Source organism: Halichoerus grypus, chromosome 3 (genome assembly GCF_964656455.1).
Source record: "Halichoerus grypus chromosome 3, mHalGry1.hap1.1, whole genome shotgun sequence".
In the NCBI taxonomy this organism is placed as follows: Eukaryota; Metazoa; Chordata; class Mammalia; order Carnivora; family Phocidae; genus Halichoerus; species Halichoerus grypus.
Genome location: NC_135714.1, coordinates 193,387,518 through 193,402,317, shown reverse-complemented (window position 1 = coordinate 193,402,317; position 14,800 = coordinate 193,387,518). Strand labels below are relative to the sequence as shown.

Genomic DNA, 14,800 nt, shown 5'->3' with positions numbered 1-14,800 from the left:
AGTAGTTTGTTGTACCATTGTCATTTAATTCTTTGAACTGCTTCTTTGAATACCAAATTCACATATCATCATAAATTTTTAAATAATGTTTCAGCTGACAACTCAATTAAGTTTTTCCTAAATAATTTAAAAGCAAGCAGAAGAAAATACTTGATTTTTTTTTAAGTTTTGTTATTTTATCACTAGATGTATTCACTTCCTCAACACCTACACCAATATTTTGAACTGTCCTTTTGTTTGGTACCTAGAGGCTTTCATATATCAGAGCAATGCACCTTAGTAAGGTTCTGCATGGCTGAGGGGTATTACTTTCTTTTTTTTTTTTTTTTTTTTTTTTTTTTTAAATTTTATTTATTTATTTGACAGAGAGAGACACAGCGAGAGAGGGAACACAAGCACGGGGAGTGGGAGAGGGAGAAGCAGGCTTCCCACAGAGCAGGTAGCCCGATGCGGGGCTCGATCCCAGGACCCTGGGATCATGACCTGAGCCGAAGGCAGACGCTTAACGACTGAGCCACCCAGGCGCCCCTGAGGGGTATTACTTTCTTATGTAAAGTAGGGAAAGGGCATGTTTTCAGTCAAGACAATATATGCAATGCACATGAAACTTTAGGATCTTAGAATTGATTTCTTTAAAAGTAATTTTGCTCTTGTAAATTCCTGGGAACCCAGTTTGAAGACCCCTGAACTAGGGAAACCAGGCAGCAGTAGCTCTACTCTATGGGAACTGTAATGTTCAAGAAAGCAGCTGGGCATAAAGTGTGGGGAGTTGGAGGTGACATATGACTGATAGTTGTATAATTTATTCTCCTCTAGGTTGTCCCACAACTGAAGCTCTGTGATCAAAGAGAGAGAAAGAACCTTCATAGCAGAGCAAATGGGGCATTATAATTTGCTCTCTACTGGGGTAATCAGAGATCCAGATGATGAAGTGAAAAGATCATATCTCAATCCATCAGAGATGCCCTGAATCCAAGTCCTGCAAACACAGTTAATTTTGATAGAAACTATATACCTCCCTGTGCCCCTGAGAAGAGATTAAACTAGTACCCAGGTGGACAGAAACTGGGACAAGTGCAATCCTTCTATTCTGTCCATCCAGAATGGTCTTTCTTTTGTGGCACCTCAAAAGGCAAACACATTCCCCATACCTCCAATCTTATAACCCAGAATGAATAAATGACTGGCAAAGGAGAAAGCTAGCAAGAGATGATAGCCACAATGCAATGGAACATGAAATTAATGAAACTGGTGGTTTTAGAGACAGCAAGACTAATTATTCCTAAGTGAGTTGGTGTAGATACTTCATTTTGTTTTCTTTAGTCTTTATCTGATGGAAATCAGCAGACTGGTGTTGGGGGGTTGTTGTGTGGATCCCACGAGATAGTTCTCCAATCGGGAGTCTGTGGGCCTTTCTGGATTTATCACAGGCCCAATCTTTGAAAGTGGGTGTGTTGCTCAACCTCTGAGTCTGCTGCCTTCAGGCCATTTCCATGGCTTCAGGGGGCGTGTGGAATTTGGTCAATGGAGGTCACTGTAGGTCACCTCAACATGAATGAGGGAAACAGGATTTCTATATCTCTGCACAGGGATCTGTGGGGAAACAAAGGCAATGGCCTGGATCTCACAGTTTGAAAAATCAACCAGGAACTCTGGAGTAAGATTTTGGTTTCACAAACACCATGAAGGCATGTTTTGGCTTTACTCCAACTTGTTTCCTCACTATTCCCAGGGAACTTTGAAAGGAATTGCCCTGAATTACGGTTCATTTTTTAGGACCTCATCTTATCTCTGTCTAGAGTCCACCTTCCTGATGGATATTCCAACCTCACACTGGATGAGTATCCTCTTCTACAACCTAATAAAAATATCCTGAGTAGAAAATATAGAGTCAGAGGGAACTTAAAGGACAAAGAGGGTCACCACTAAGCCCATGCTTGATTTTTTTTTTTAAGATTTTATTTATTTATAGGACAGAGAGAGACACAGTGAGAGAGGGAACACAAGCAGGGGAAGTGGGAGAGGGAGAAGCAGACTTCCTGCTGAGCAGGGAGCCCGATGTGGGGCTCAATCCCAGGACCCTGGGATCATGACCTGAGCCGAAGGCAGACGCTTAACGACTGAGCCACCCAGGCGCCCCATGCTTGATTTTTTTTTTAAAGGCATTTCCTTTTAAAAACACTTAACTACCATCCAACAGAAACTTTTTTGAATACACCTATTTTGTCACACCAACACTTGACTGCCACGGGCCAAAATGTCAAAATAAATATGCAAATCTCCGATGTCTATAATGTGAGTGATGCTCCCATGGATGTGGCATCCTTGCACAACTCACAGCCTTCACAGCCCTTCATGAAAGTCTTACATCAAACCCCTTTATTTTACAAAGAAATCAAGGGCCTCAGATGGGAGAAGTGAATGTCCCAAGGTCTCCAGGCCAGCTAGTAATCAGCTCTCCCAGCTGTGGTACTTTTCTACTATGCACACTGCTTTCCTAGATGATCCTTGCTTCCTGGCAGTTCTCTCCAAGGACCACCAAGTTGAGCCCATAAAAAATCACATTTCTCCAACTTCCAAGAGCACAGGTCTCGCCTTCCAAGTGCAGCTCAGCTTGCCAAATTTGACACAGCTTGTAACAATAACCCCTGTGAGCTGCGTTTTATGTGATATGAGGCAGGTGTACAACTGTTGAATACATGTCTCAAGAGAGCTTATTAAAACAGCTAAGCCAATTAACTCTCTTAGAAACATGTAACCTTTTCCAAGAAAATACATCTGAGGCACAGGAGCTTGTGGGAACAGGTCCTTGGGGAAGGTGTGGACTTTGATCTCAGAGACCCTTTCCCCAGGGTTGGCCTGGCCCACAGATCTAGGAGACCTCTGGTGACAGCTCTCTTCTGATGTAGGGAGAGGGCAGTGGGTTGGCCTGAGTACAGGATGCCACTGAATACTGGTTTTGTGTGCAGGGGCAGGAAGGAAGCCCAGGAGACAAATGAGATGAGAAACAACTCATCCATTAGAGCAGATTCCAAAAACTCAACTGAAAATGACTCACTGGGCATAAAAGATGACTAATGGGAAACCAAGGTGAGAAGGAATGTATGCTTAACCCAAGCTGAGTCCCCGCGTTAGGAAGGCGGTGGTGAAACCACAGCAAGGCATAATGAAGCCAAAGGTGGAGCTTTAATCTCTGCATCTGTTAGTTAGCTTTAGATGGCGAAAATCTCTGGCCCAGGGTCAAGGACTGCACTCCTCCCAAGTGGGACCAGGTGAGGAATGAATGACCACTCCTGGAATGACGCCCCAGATGCCCCTCCATATAAGCTATCAGCAGTGTCTCTGGGTCAGGGGTACCTGCTTCAAGATTATCTAAATCTTATGATTGATTACATGGTTACAGTGACATCATGCTTCCCCCAAAGGAAGCCATCTTGGCTTCTGCACACATGGTAGTCCCACAGTCTCTTTCTCTGAGTAGGTGATTTCTTGTCATTTAGATCGCAGCAGACTGGACCTACTTAAGATGCAAGATGCCAACAAGCCCTTTACTGCAGCTCAGCCCTGTCAGCTAGTTTGCTAGAATTCTAGCACCTATCCAGGGATCCCTCACCCCCACCAACCCCCAAATCCGAGCTGTGATTGCCAAGTCTTACAAATAAGACTCCACATAACTGGAGGAACCTTGGTCTCCCCAACCTCTGAGGTGGTTCTGAGCCTCAGGAACTAGGAACCAGGAACTAGGAACATCTGGGACCAGGACTGTGCTTTGTGTGGGCCCTGCAAAGTCACTTCTCTGCAATCCTTAGGCAAACAGCCTGTGACCAGTCCAGTGGCCACACTGCCCAGCATTAGGTTCTCCCTCTGCATGTGGCCCTGTGTATGCTAACCCTGTCCATGGTTTCTGAGACATCAAAAGACAGGCTCTGCCCTTTCTTTCTCTGATGACCCAGTGGTCAACCCCCTCTGTCTACTCCTTTCCTGGAAACACTCTCCACCCGTTCCTTACTGGCCTTATAACCCGTCCCAGAATTCTCTTAGTGATTTAGAGTAGGGCTTGTATATCACTCTATGATGTTTGCTGCAAATGTATATTTGAATTCTTCATGTGACCTTGCAGCTTTATTTTGGGCTGAGAGTAACCTGGATCAGAGGGTTCTCCCTATGTGACTTAAAGTCGGTACAAACTGAAGATCCCTTTTTAAAATCTGGGGGCAAGAGGTGTATTACAGTGATTAAACATTTACTCTGGTCAGATTTTCTACATGTCTTATTCTCATGTCACATGCCAACAAGCCTAAGAGGTACATATGGTCATTCCTGTTGGCTAGATGATGAAACTGGAGCACGGAGAGATTAAGTGACTGTCCCCAGGTCCCACAGCAAGGAAGGAGCTGAATTGGTTTAGAGCCACATTCTGGCTCTTTTCTTTAAATTTCCCTGAGGTTTCCCAAGTGCTTCAGTGAAGTGCTGGAAACACAGCAGGAAGGACGGAGGGGACAGAGCTCCCCACACACTAAGAGCTCGGGGAGGGGGTGTAAAAGTGCTGCTTCTTTGTCCCAACACAGTGAAATCTCTTTGATGAACAGCTAGCAGCTTGCCGACCCACCCAGGGAAGGCATAGAGGTGTCTAGGCCCCCCTGCCCACTTGGAGGGCTTCGGGACCAGCAAAACCTGTGGCACAGACCTAGGAGAAATGGCTGCAGGACTGTTCTCAGCCACCAAAAACTAAGATTCCAGCATTCTCTACTGAGGATTGGCTTAATACGGGAGTACCAACTTTGGGCCCCTTTCTTCACTTTGTCAGGCCCCCTCCCCCTGAATCCCAGCTCTGCTCTAGGTAGTTGGGCTGGCAAGCCTGGGAGGGACAGTGGATGCCCCAGCAGCACAAGACCCTCCCCAGCCTTGGCCGAAGCTCAGGTACCAGGGCAGGGGACCTTGCCTGGGACTTGGAGTCAGACAGCCCCAGTGGCAGCCTAGCTCACTTGCTTTCTGGCTGCATGTTCTCTCTGGAGCTTGCATTCTTCCATGGTAAAGTGGGGAGAATAGCAGTCATTTCTCATGACTGTTCTGAGGATTTGATAAAGGGATGTGTGTGAAGTGCCCAGTTTACTTTAGATGCTCAATCCACCCTTGTCTGCAGTAAGAAGGGTCCTCGCTGGGGCAGCCAAGCCTGCCCAGACAGCTTGAGGTCAGAGTTCAGTGCCCAGACTAACGCAGAAAGCAAAGGGAGATGGTGAGGCCCTGCAGAGCTTCTGAGCCTCCCACACCAGCATCAGCTCTGGGCCAGATGGAGCTCTCGGTGGGAATTAACCTTGACCCCAAACAAGCTCTGGAGCTGGCAGAATGCCCAAATCAGCCCAGAGAGAGGCCGCTGACCTGATCCTGCAAAACAAAACTTTCTTCCTCATTGGGTTCTACCTTGAAGGCTATCATTCCTGTATTAGTCGTTCCTTTAAATTAGCAGGGCACTGGGAGCTGTTAGACTAAAATACTGTCCATCATTAGCCTGAGTTGAAATTTCTCGATGGGGCCAGCTGACAGCAGGGGCACTGAGGGAATGGAAGGCAGGTGGTACATAGGACGAGTTAGGGCTCAGGGAGCTTTGTGGCTGACGTGTGGCTTAGGAGGCCAGATCAGGTGGATGGAGTGCGGCAGTGAGCCCTGAGCACCCAGGACTTCCAAGTCCTAACGATGGCAGGAACAGGAGCCCTGAAAATCCAGTTGCCTTGTTCTGATTTGCAGTAATCCAGAGCCTTGCTCCCAGCAGGTTTGCCTCCTCATTAGGTCTAACAAATGTTGGGGTAATGTCTGTCTCTCACACTTCCTTTCTTCCTTATCTTCTTTTCCATCTTCCCCCCTTCCCTTCTGCTTTGGTCCGTTCAGGCTGCTGTAATAAAATACCATTGACTGGGTGGTTTAACCAACAAACATTTATTTCTCATAGTTCTGGGAGATGGGAAGTTCAAGATCAAGGTGCTACCAGATTTGGTGTCTGGTGAGGCAGCTCTTCCTGGTTTGCAAAGGGTCACCTTCTTACTGTGTGGCAGGGAGAGGGCTCTAGTCTCTTCCTCTTCCTCTAAGGGCACTAATCCCAGCATGGAAGCCCTATTCTCACGACCTCATCTAAACCTAATTGCCTCCCAAAGGCCCCACACCCAAATACCACCATACTGGGGATTAGGGCTCCAAGATACAAAATTTGGGAGGACACATTTCAGTCCCCAGCAGTGTCTGTTTCATTATTTGGAGAATCAACTGCTGGTCAGGAACACCCATTTTGGACTTTCAGAATGGCTAAAATTAACAAGTCAGGAAATAACAGATGTTGGCGAGGTTGTGGAGAAAGGGGAACCCTCCTACACTGTTGGTGGGAATGCAAGCTGGTGCAGCCACTCTGGAAAACAGTATGGAGGGTCCTCAAAAAGTTGAAAATAGAGCTAACTCTATGACCCAGCAATTGCACTACTAGATATTTACCCCAAAGATACAAATGTAGTGAGCCAAGGGGGCACCTGCACCCGTGTTTATAGCAGCAATGTCCACAATAGCCAAACTACGGAAAGAGCCAAGATGTCCATCAACAATGAATGGATAAAGAAGATGTGAGATACACACACACACACACACACACACACACACACACACACTGAAATATTATGCAGCCATCAAAAAATTGAAATCTTGCCATTTGCAATGATGTGGAAGGAACTAGAGGGTATTATGCTAAATGAAAAAAGTCAATCAGAGAAAGACAATTATCGTATGATCTCACTGATATGAAGAATTTGAGAAACAAGACAGAGGATCGCAGGGGAAGGGAAGGAAAAATGAAACAAGACCAAACCGGAGAGGGAGACAAACCATAAGAGACTCTTAATCTCAGGAAACAAACTGAGGGTTGCTGGAGTGGTGGGGGGTGGGAGGGATGGGGTAGCTGGGTGATGGACATTGGGGAGGGTATGTGCTATGGTGAGCGCTGTGAATTGTGTAAGACTGATGAATCACAGACCTGTACCCCTGAAACAAACAATACATTATATGTTAATTTAAAAAAATAAAAAAGAAAAAGAAGAAAGAAAAAAAAAGATTTCTATTGGGTGAAGCCACTGAGACTTTGGGACTTATCTGTTTCTGCAATTGACATTAACTTAATAATATACCCTGCCCCCTAGAACTCAAATCCCTTTACATAGCATATAAAGATCTGGCCATTTCAAGTTTTATATCTCTTCACTCCTGCCATAGTCCATAGAGCCATTGTAGCTCTGCAAAGATGACATGCCTTAGCTCGCTTTGTCTTTGAAAAGACTGCGATTCTTTCTTCTGCCTCAAATGCTCCTACTAGAAATCCATCCCACATGCTCATCCAATACCCTGTGTGTAGTATAATCACAGCATCAGCCATGGCGGATGGTAACTGCCGACCTCTGGTCTGCTTCCCGACCCGAGGAAATATGCTTTGTTTCTCGTTAGCATGTATCAACTCTCGATGGCGTTCAAAGCAGTCAGTAACCAGAAAAAGAGGTGTTGGGTTTTTTTCATCATCTTTTCCTGTTTAACTGAAAATTGTCTTTGTGGGAGAAATCATGCCAAATTTTATTATTTGTATATTTTGTTTTCTTCAAAACCAATTATAGATGAAGTATAATAATCATTGTTACTATTAAAATCGAGACTCTCTTGCAATAGATAGAAATTAAAGCATACCCTGTGCTATTAATAATAATTATTAGTCTAAATTAGAAAATGCTAAGGGGATGAAATTCCTACAAAGTTCAGAGCTTGCCAGCGATGCCCCTGATAATAAATCCAGATGCTCTTTGCAGTCCCTGTAATATCCCTCAACAGTGAGCACTGATGATGGCCACTCCCATCTTGAAACCATTTTATTCCTTTGGTTTCAGTAACAAGTGCATGCCAACAGATTTCCACTGGAGTCACTCTCTCAGTGACACCTTTCCCTCCTCTCTCAGATGAGAGCAAGCCTCTTATTAGACGCCTTTATAAAGGGATATCACTGTTCTTTATTACACATTCCACAACTCTTCTGTTTGTAATCCTGCTTCTCAAGCTACTCCTTCTTTGTTTCCTTTGCAGGCTCACCTCCATCTGACCATTCATTTCCTCAAGGCTGTGTCTGGGACCCTCTCTTCTTTTCAGGTCTGCTCCTTCCCTAGGTGAGCTTCTGACCCACACAACATCAAGGACCGCTGACGCCACCGCCACGAACCACACCTCAGTACCTCCAGCTCTCTTCTCTGAGCTCCAGACCTGCCCTGTCCACATGTCTCAGAGTCAACTCAGAGCTGACGTTCCTCTGCCCCCAAACCATTCATCTTCCAGCTGCCCCGCCACCCACACAGTTCTGTCAGCCAGAAACCAGGTGTCATGCCTGTCACTGCTCAATCCCAAATTCAGTTCATCACTAGGTCCTGGCGATTTTAATTCCTAAATATGTCCCCAGTGATTCCATTTCTCACCATTTGGGTTACCCTGGTCTAAGCTATTCTTACGTCCTTCCTAGATCCGTACAATAACCTCCTGACTATTCCATCCCCTCGGAGTGTCACATTCCATTCTCCATGTAGCAGCCAGAGTGGTCTTGTCAAAATGCAAGTATGACACTGCCTCCTTCCTCCTCAAAGCCTTCCTGTGACTTCTTATTCCTCTCGATAGGAATAAATTCTCCTGCTCGGCCCCCTGGCCTGGCCTCTGCTTCTCTCCATCTCATCCACACCACATCCATCCTCCCTTCTTGAGCCTGCTGCTTCTCCCATCCCTTCCAGACCTTAATACTGCTGTTCCCTCAGCCTGGGTGCTCCTTACCACTGACTCCCCGACTTACCCAAGGTGTTAGTTCTTGTCATCTGATGAAACCAGATCCCTTATTAGATGATGTCATAATGCAATCTACTTTTCATTATTGTACTTTTAACAAGTGGATTTCTACATTTATTTGGGCAAGTATAAGCTTATCATCTACCTTCTCCATGGGATGGTGAGTTCCCGGAGGGAGGGGAGTTGGAGTGAGGAGAGCCTGCATCTGGTTTTGCTCATAGTTGTCTCCTAAGAGCAGATTTCAGGGCCTGGAGTCATACCCTTTTAAGATGTTTTATGAAGAAATAGATTTGCCATGACTTGTGAAGAATAGAAGTTCATCCCTGGATTTCTCTTTAAGGCTTTCTAATTACCATCATGGATGCTGCTGAGAAACTGTGAGCTCTTTTGGCCAAGATGCTAGCCTCCGAGAGGAAATTGCATGTGGTTGGGCAGCTATGAAAACTTTCCAGCACTGGAGGAATTGCTCCCGCTGGCAGTAGTCCAGATAGGCAACACCTCCTCAGTTTCTCTGCAGCAGAGATCATTGATGCTGAGAAGTCCTACAGAACGCTTTTGAAGATCACGTCTTAGAGACAACCTCCAACTGGAAATGAGAATTCATAATCTTCTTCTTGCTGACACAGACAGAAATATCAGGGATGCAGACCTGACCAAAGTTCCTGACAAACAAAGGAAATGACTCAAGGTGAATTCAACCCAAAGAGTCTTAGAGAATTTTGACCCAAGCCCATTCTAGCCAGACAAGATTAATTACAGGATCTTGAGTTCCGCTTGGTACTTCCGTGATTTTTAACACATGTTTTTATCACACTAAAAAAAATCAAATCAATTATAGATTAGATATATGTGTGTTGCTATGTCAAAGACCTTTTGCCAATCCTCATCATTGTAGTTTCTTGTATTACATGAGGACAAAATTATGAGTGTTGTTTGCAAGGGTGTGTTTTTCTGCAAAGGGGATCCATAGTTTTGATGAGTTTCCTAAAGAGGTCCTGATTTACAAGTATAGGAATGAGCAAACTACATACGAGGGCCTCTTTGTGTTCTAAAGTTACATACATCTTAAAGTCTAATGCTAAATTGGTGATATTATTGGAAAATTTAGTGCAACTCTGGATCCCATGCATTTGCAATGTCAAATATTTGTCTGAAAAAAGAATTTCAGTTTTTATTCAGATATTTGGAGTCCTGTTCATAGAGTCAAAGAACTGAGCCATTCATAACGTTAACTCACTCATTTGTATAATTGATGCTGGGCCCCTAATCTTCCCTGTGCCTTCGTGTATGCAACCAAGTTCAGCCCAGCTGAAGGCTGTCAGGAACCCACCACAGCAGGAAAGGGGAAGAGGCTGTGAACAATCCATATTCTCCATCAATAGCCAATGCATGTCTCCTTACTTACGCAGATGAAATCACCTTGCTTGGTAGGAGCTCAGTTAGATACTCACCCCTAAAGTCCCCACCCAGCCCACCTCTGGAATGTAGGAAAGGGAAGCAAGGTGGAAACGTGTCCTTCCCTACAAAGAAGGTTCCCTGTTTATCTGAACACCTGCACAGGACAGGAAGAGGTCGGTAGAAGAGCCCAGGCCTGCACCCAGCGCTCTCCAGGGCCATATGAATGGTTGCTCCCCAGTCCCCCTGAGTGTTTGGCTGTAGGGAGTTCACACTGCAAAATGCATGATAAAAGACATAGAACTCAGAGTCTTCAAACATTCCAAGGAGTTTTAACCAGAGACTCCTAAAAAGTTGCTAATCTTTATTCCTTTTTGGGATTTCACAACAGCCGTAAGAATCAACTTAAAACCACTGCCCCTATGTGCTGTCCAAGGAGCTCAAACTCGGTTTCCACATGGTATCTGCCTTATCCTCCCATTTCCCCTCATTTTTCCTCCTCCTCCACCCTTCTCTGCTTTGGGATGCTCTTACTATGAAGTGAGTATCAGAGCCTCTTCCCTTCCCCCTCAGTAAAATTTCTTTGATCTCAAACCAGAGGGATGGAATAGGAGATAAAGTTAATGAATGACACACACTCAGCCCTTTTCCTTTGCAGAACACTGCTAGGCCCGCACCGTACAATTCCTGGATGATCTCTTTGGGCTTCCCAAAGGAATATTTGATTTAGGGCTGGGGATCATTTCCCATGGTACGCTTCTCCCTGCACAACTCAATGGCACCATTGGGTGGGGTAATAAAGGGTCTGTTTACAATATTAAATTTCTCGAGACTTGAGGTGGGCTATTTGGGACTCTTCACCACTGACGAATTTTTCCGTCTGCTGCTTTGTCTACCTGACAGGAAAAACTTGAACTTCTGCCATATCTAAATTGCACTTCTAAATATTGACTTCACAGCGAGACTCAAAGTGTCATAACACAGCTCACTGGAGCAATGAAGATTTTCCAGGCCTCATCCAGAGGTCTGTACAATGTCCTGTGGGAAGTGGAGAAGGAAGAGGAGGATTTGAGAAGAAAAATAAAATCAAGTCATGTTTAGAAGAAACGCCACTGTACTTCACTTAATCTTGTAGAGACAAATGAACGCTCACTGGGCTGTTAGCTGTGTGGAGGGGCTGGAGGGGACCAAGGTGGAGGGAGAAAGGATAGCAGTGACCATTGATCCCTCAGCTGGCAGCCAGTAAAACTGGGGGGTGCAAGAGCACTCCTGGTTGGGTCAGGGGGCAGGGGCTTCAGAGACACTTAGCTCTTGGAGAGCCTTTATTTGGGTATCCAGCCTAGAAGGTCCTAGAAGGACCGGACAGTGTCTGAGAAGAGACTATTCATCCGATTTCTATCAAGACTTCAACACGGCCAGATCTTGAGCTCATCTTCATTTAGGTCGCTGAGGAAATCCTAGGAGACTTTCTTTTCAGCTTCTTTCCTCCCAATAGTTAACACTATAAACTGATCATAAGGCATATTTGTCACATCACATTAGCTATTAAACTGTGAATCAAAAGAAGCAATTGGACCTTTCTTGCCCTTAAGGAGCTGTTTTGGAGGAGAACATGATATTTTACATGCAAATTAGCTTTGAGATTTTTTTTTTTTTAGATACTCAGAGATATGTAACTTCAAGTTGTTTATTATCCTGAAGGAGCCAGATCCTCCAGGAGGAGATACAGAATAACGCTCTGTAATGCTGCAGAGAGAGGTCTAAAATAGGGCAGCTGTCTCCCTTCAGGACCACTCCCTACCTTCATGCACAATGGCACCCACTGCTATCTGAAAGGCCACTGGCAGGAGATCATGTGTAGAGGAGGCAGCACGTGGGGAGCTGGGGAGAGATGATGGGGGATATGTGCTCTTCAGAGCATGAAAAACTCAAGTTCCAAGACAGAGGAAGTTAAATTAACCAGCTACCATGGAAGATGGCCCTTACAGCGCTGGGGTAACAGGCATCTTGATGGTCCTTAGACTTGTCTAAGGTGGTCCCTAAGGCAGCATACCCAATCTGTTCCTTCTTCTAGGCCCTGGCATGTGGGCCTTGTATTTGTTCATAATGATTTCTGAAAATGACCTCAAAGTGCATCTTTTGGCTTGAGACCTCCTCACACTGGGCTGAACCATGAGCCTGGCTCCTCCAGCAAGTCTGATTAGCTTGTCTGGTGCACTGGCTTCTTTTCTTAATCTCATGTCCAATTCTGAAAAGTTGAGTCTCCATTTAAGGTAATGAAGTCCCCTTAAAGCCTTCCCTTGCTTGAAAGCTTCTTCTCATGTCAGCTGAGGTAGCTTCTATGGACCGAATCCCAAGTCTTCTGAAGAAAGTCCAGTGCTCTCCCTGAAATTCTATCTGCCAGCAGAGCCAGCCTGTGTCTAATTGTTCTTATGCCCAGTTTCTAATTTATGCAGCCTGCTCTGGCCTTCATGGGCTCACCTATGGATGCTAGTCTCTGCTCTGTGGCAGTTTTCCGGGCACTTACCCCAGCATGGCTGTGGGTCTGTTTTCCATGGTCTCCATCTGTCTGTGTTCCATGCTCCTCCAAGAGTTGGCACAGCCTTGAGTGCCCTAAGCAGCTCTCCACGTGACCACCTCCAACCAGCATCCTCTAAACTCCTGCTGAAGGCCCACGCCCTCAGTGTGGGCCATCTGTGATTCAGCCTCAGCTTACTCATCCTTCTCTCTGTTCTTCCCGACCCCCACCTACCACCTTCCCCACCACCCACCGTGCTCTCACAGTTTTATCAGGCTACTGCTGCCCTCCAACCGAGGCCAGTGAACTCCCCCAGCGGCCTTTCCCCATTAATCCCTTCATTTCTTCCAGGCCTCCCCTGATATCTTCTTCCATTGTGGCACTCAGCAGTATTATATCATTAAGATTTCAGAAAAAAGTGTCTACAGCCATGTACATCAGGAAGTCAAACTACCCACTTACCTAGAGAACAAATCCCAATGGGAACCAATGGGAAGACAACTGTAAGTTGATTATATTGTTATCACTGAATCCTCTCATCCTTAGTGCAAGATTTTTGACTGCCAAGACGAGAGTATTCTGAAGACTTCTCACAACGGCCAGGGTAGTTTGCACGATGACTTACCTCATTGCAGTAAGTAAAGTAATTTAGTTTCTCATTGGTCTATGATGTACAGGAGGAATATTAATACAAAGAGACCTCATTTAATGCAGTACCAAAAAGTTGTAAGTGCTTTAAATCGTCTTTTCAACATTACAGGGGAGCTCAAAATCTATAGAAACAGTATGCCAAATTCTTTTGTAAAGCAGAGAAGCAACACATAATTTATCTCTTTTGGATATCCAAAATTTTGCACATGAAAAAGCATGATCTACTACAGCAACATTGCTGAACCAAGGAAATCAGGAAATTGCATTGTGTCTGGTCTGATGTTAGAGAGCTCAAAACAAAAGTTTAAAAATCATGCCCATAAGACATATTTCTTGTAAAGATCCCATTTTCCAAACTCTGACTTGGTCTTTGAACATGACAACCACATCATTTGTCTTCAGAGACTCCACAGTGTTTGAGATTTGGAAGGCTGGAGGGACGTGGATGTCAACACACTCACCTGGCCAGTAGTACATGTAGACCTTCCTTTTGGCCTTGGTCAGAGTGACCCACAGAGGTTCTGATCCATTCCACCAGAGAGGCATCAGGCTGTCTTTGTTGACACCAATGTCAAATGACTTGTTGGTGGTGGGGTCCCACATGTAGTTCCCAATCATCTGATGGACCTCACAATGGCGGCCTACGTTAATGAGAACACAAGGCTGTCAGTTTATTGTTCTGGTCTTTTTATATTTCATCTTTTTATAAAAGCCATTTTCTCTTGTTTATAAAAGCCATTCATGCACAGTTAGGAAGTACAGAACAGCACAAAGATTTACTTTTGATTTTTTTTTTAAATCATAGATGTTTCTTCTCTCTTAGATTTTACCACAAAGGCAATCAAATGAGAAGTCTAATAATTGATTGAGGATGGGGTCATTTTGTGTGAAGTTAATTTGCCAACCTATTTTAAGTTATACTGAGGACGTGCACAAAATTCGACCCATTGTTCATGGCTCGAAATCTAAATATGAATCAATATGGAAATGGTAGTTTCCCATGGGGCTTGGATTAGATCTTCACCCCAGAGCACCCCTTTAGAAACTCCTCCCACAAAGTCACGAATCTAGATGCTGTGGAGTTTATTCCCTTGTTTTCCTGAATAAGAGGAGTTATGGCTTCAGCGCAGAACAATGATAGAATCTACGACATTTGGAACAGAATGGTGAGAAATAGATTCGACTTTGAAAAACAAAGCAAGAAAACAGCCCTCCAAATGGAGTGTTACATAGAAATGAGGATTGCTTCTGTTGGGCACAGCTTAGTCCCAGAAGAGAAGCCAGAAGTGAAAGACGCAAGCGCTTGGACTCTTTTGAAACGTTAGGCTTAAATTATTTATTTTGGAGCAATCTGCTACATCTTTAAAGTAAAAATAACACAAACATTGGCAAGTG

The 14,800-nt window shown here is 44.8% G+C and overlaps 1 protein-coding gene across 1 annotated transcript in view; it reads right to left on the bottom strand.

Annotated features, from left to right (window-relative positions):
* ENPP6 (ectonucleotide pyrophosphatase/phosphodiesterase 6) overlaps nucleotides 1-14,800 on the bottom strand; it is a 118,217-nt gene that overhangs the window by 49,753 nt on the left and 53,664 nt on the right. Inside the window, exon 2 of the mRNA XM_036071340.2 lies at nucleotides 13,867-14,046. Coding sequence (XP_035927233.2) covers nucleotides 13,867-14,046 — 180 coding nt within the window. The remainder of the gene's footprint in view (nucleotides 1-13,866; nucleotides 14,047-14,800) is intronic.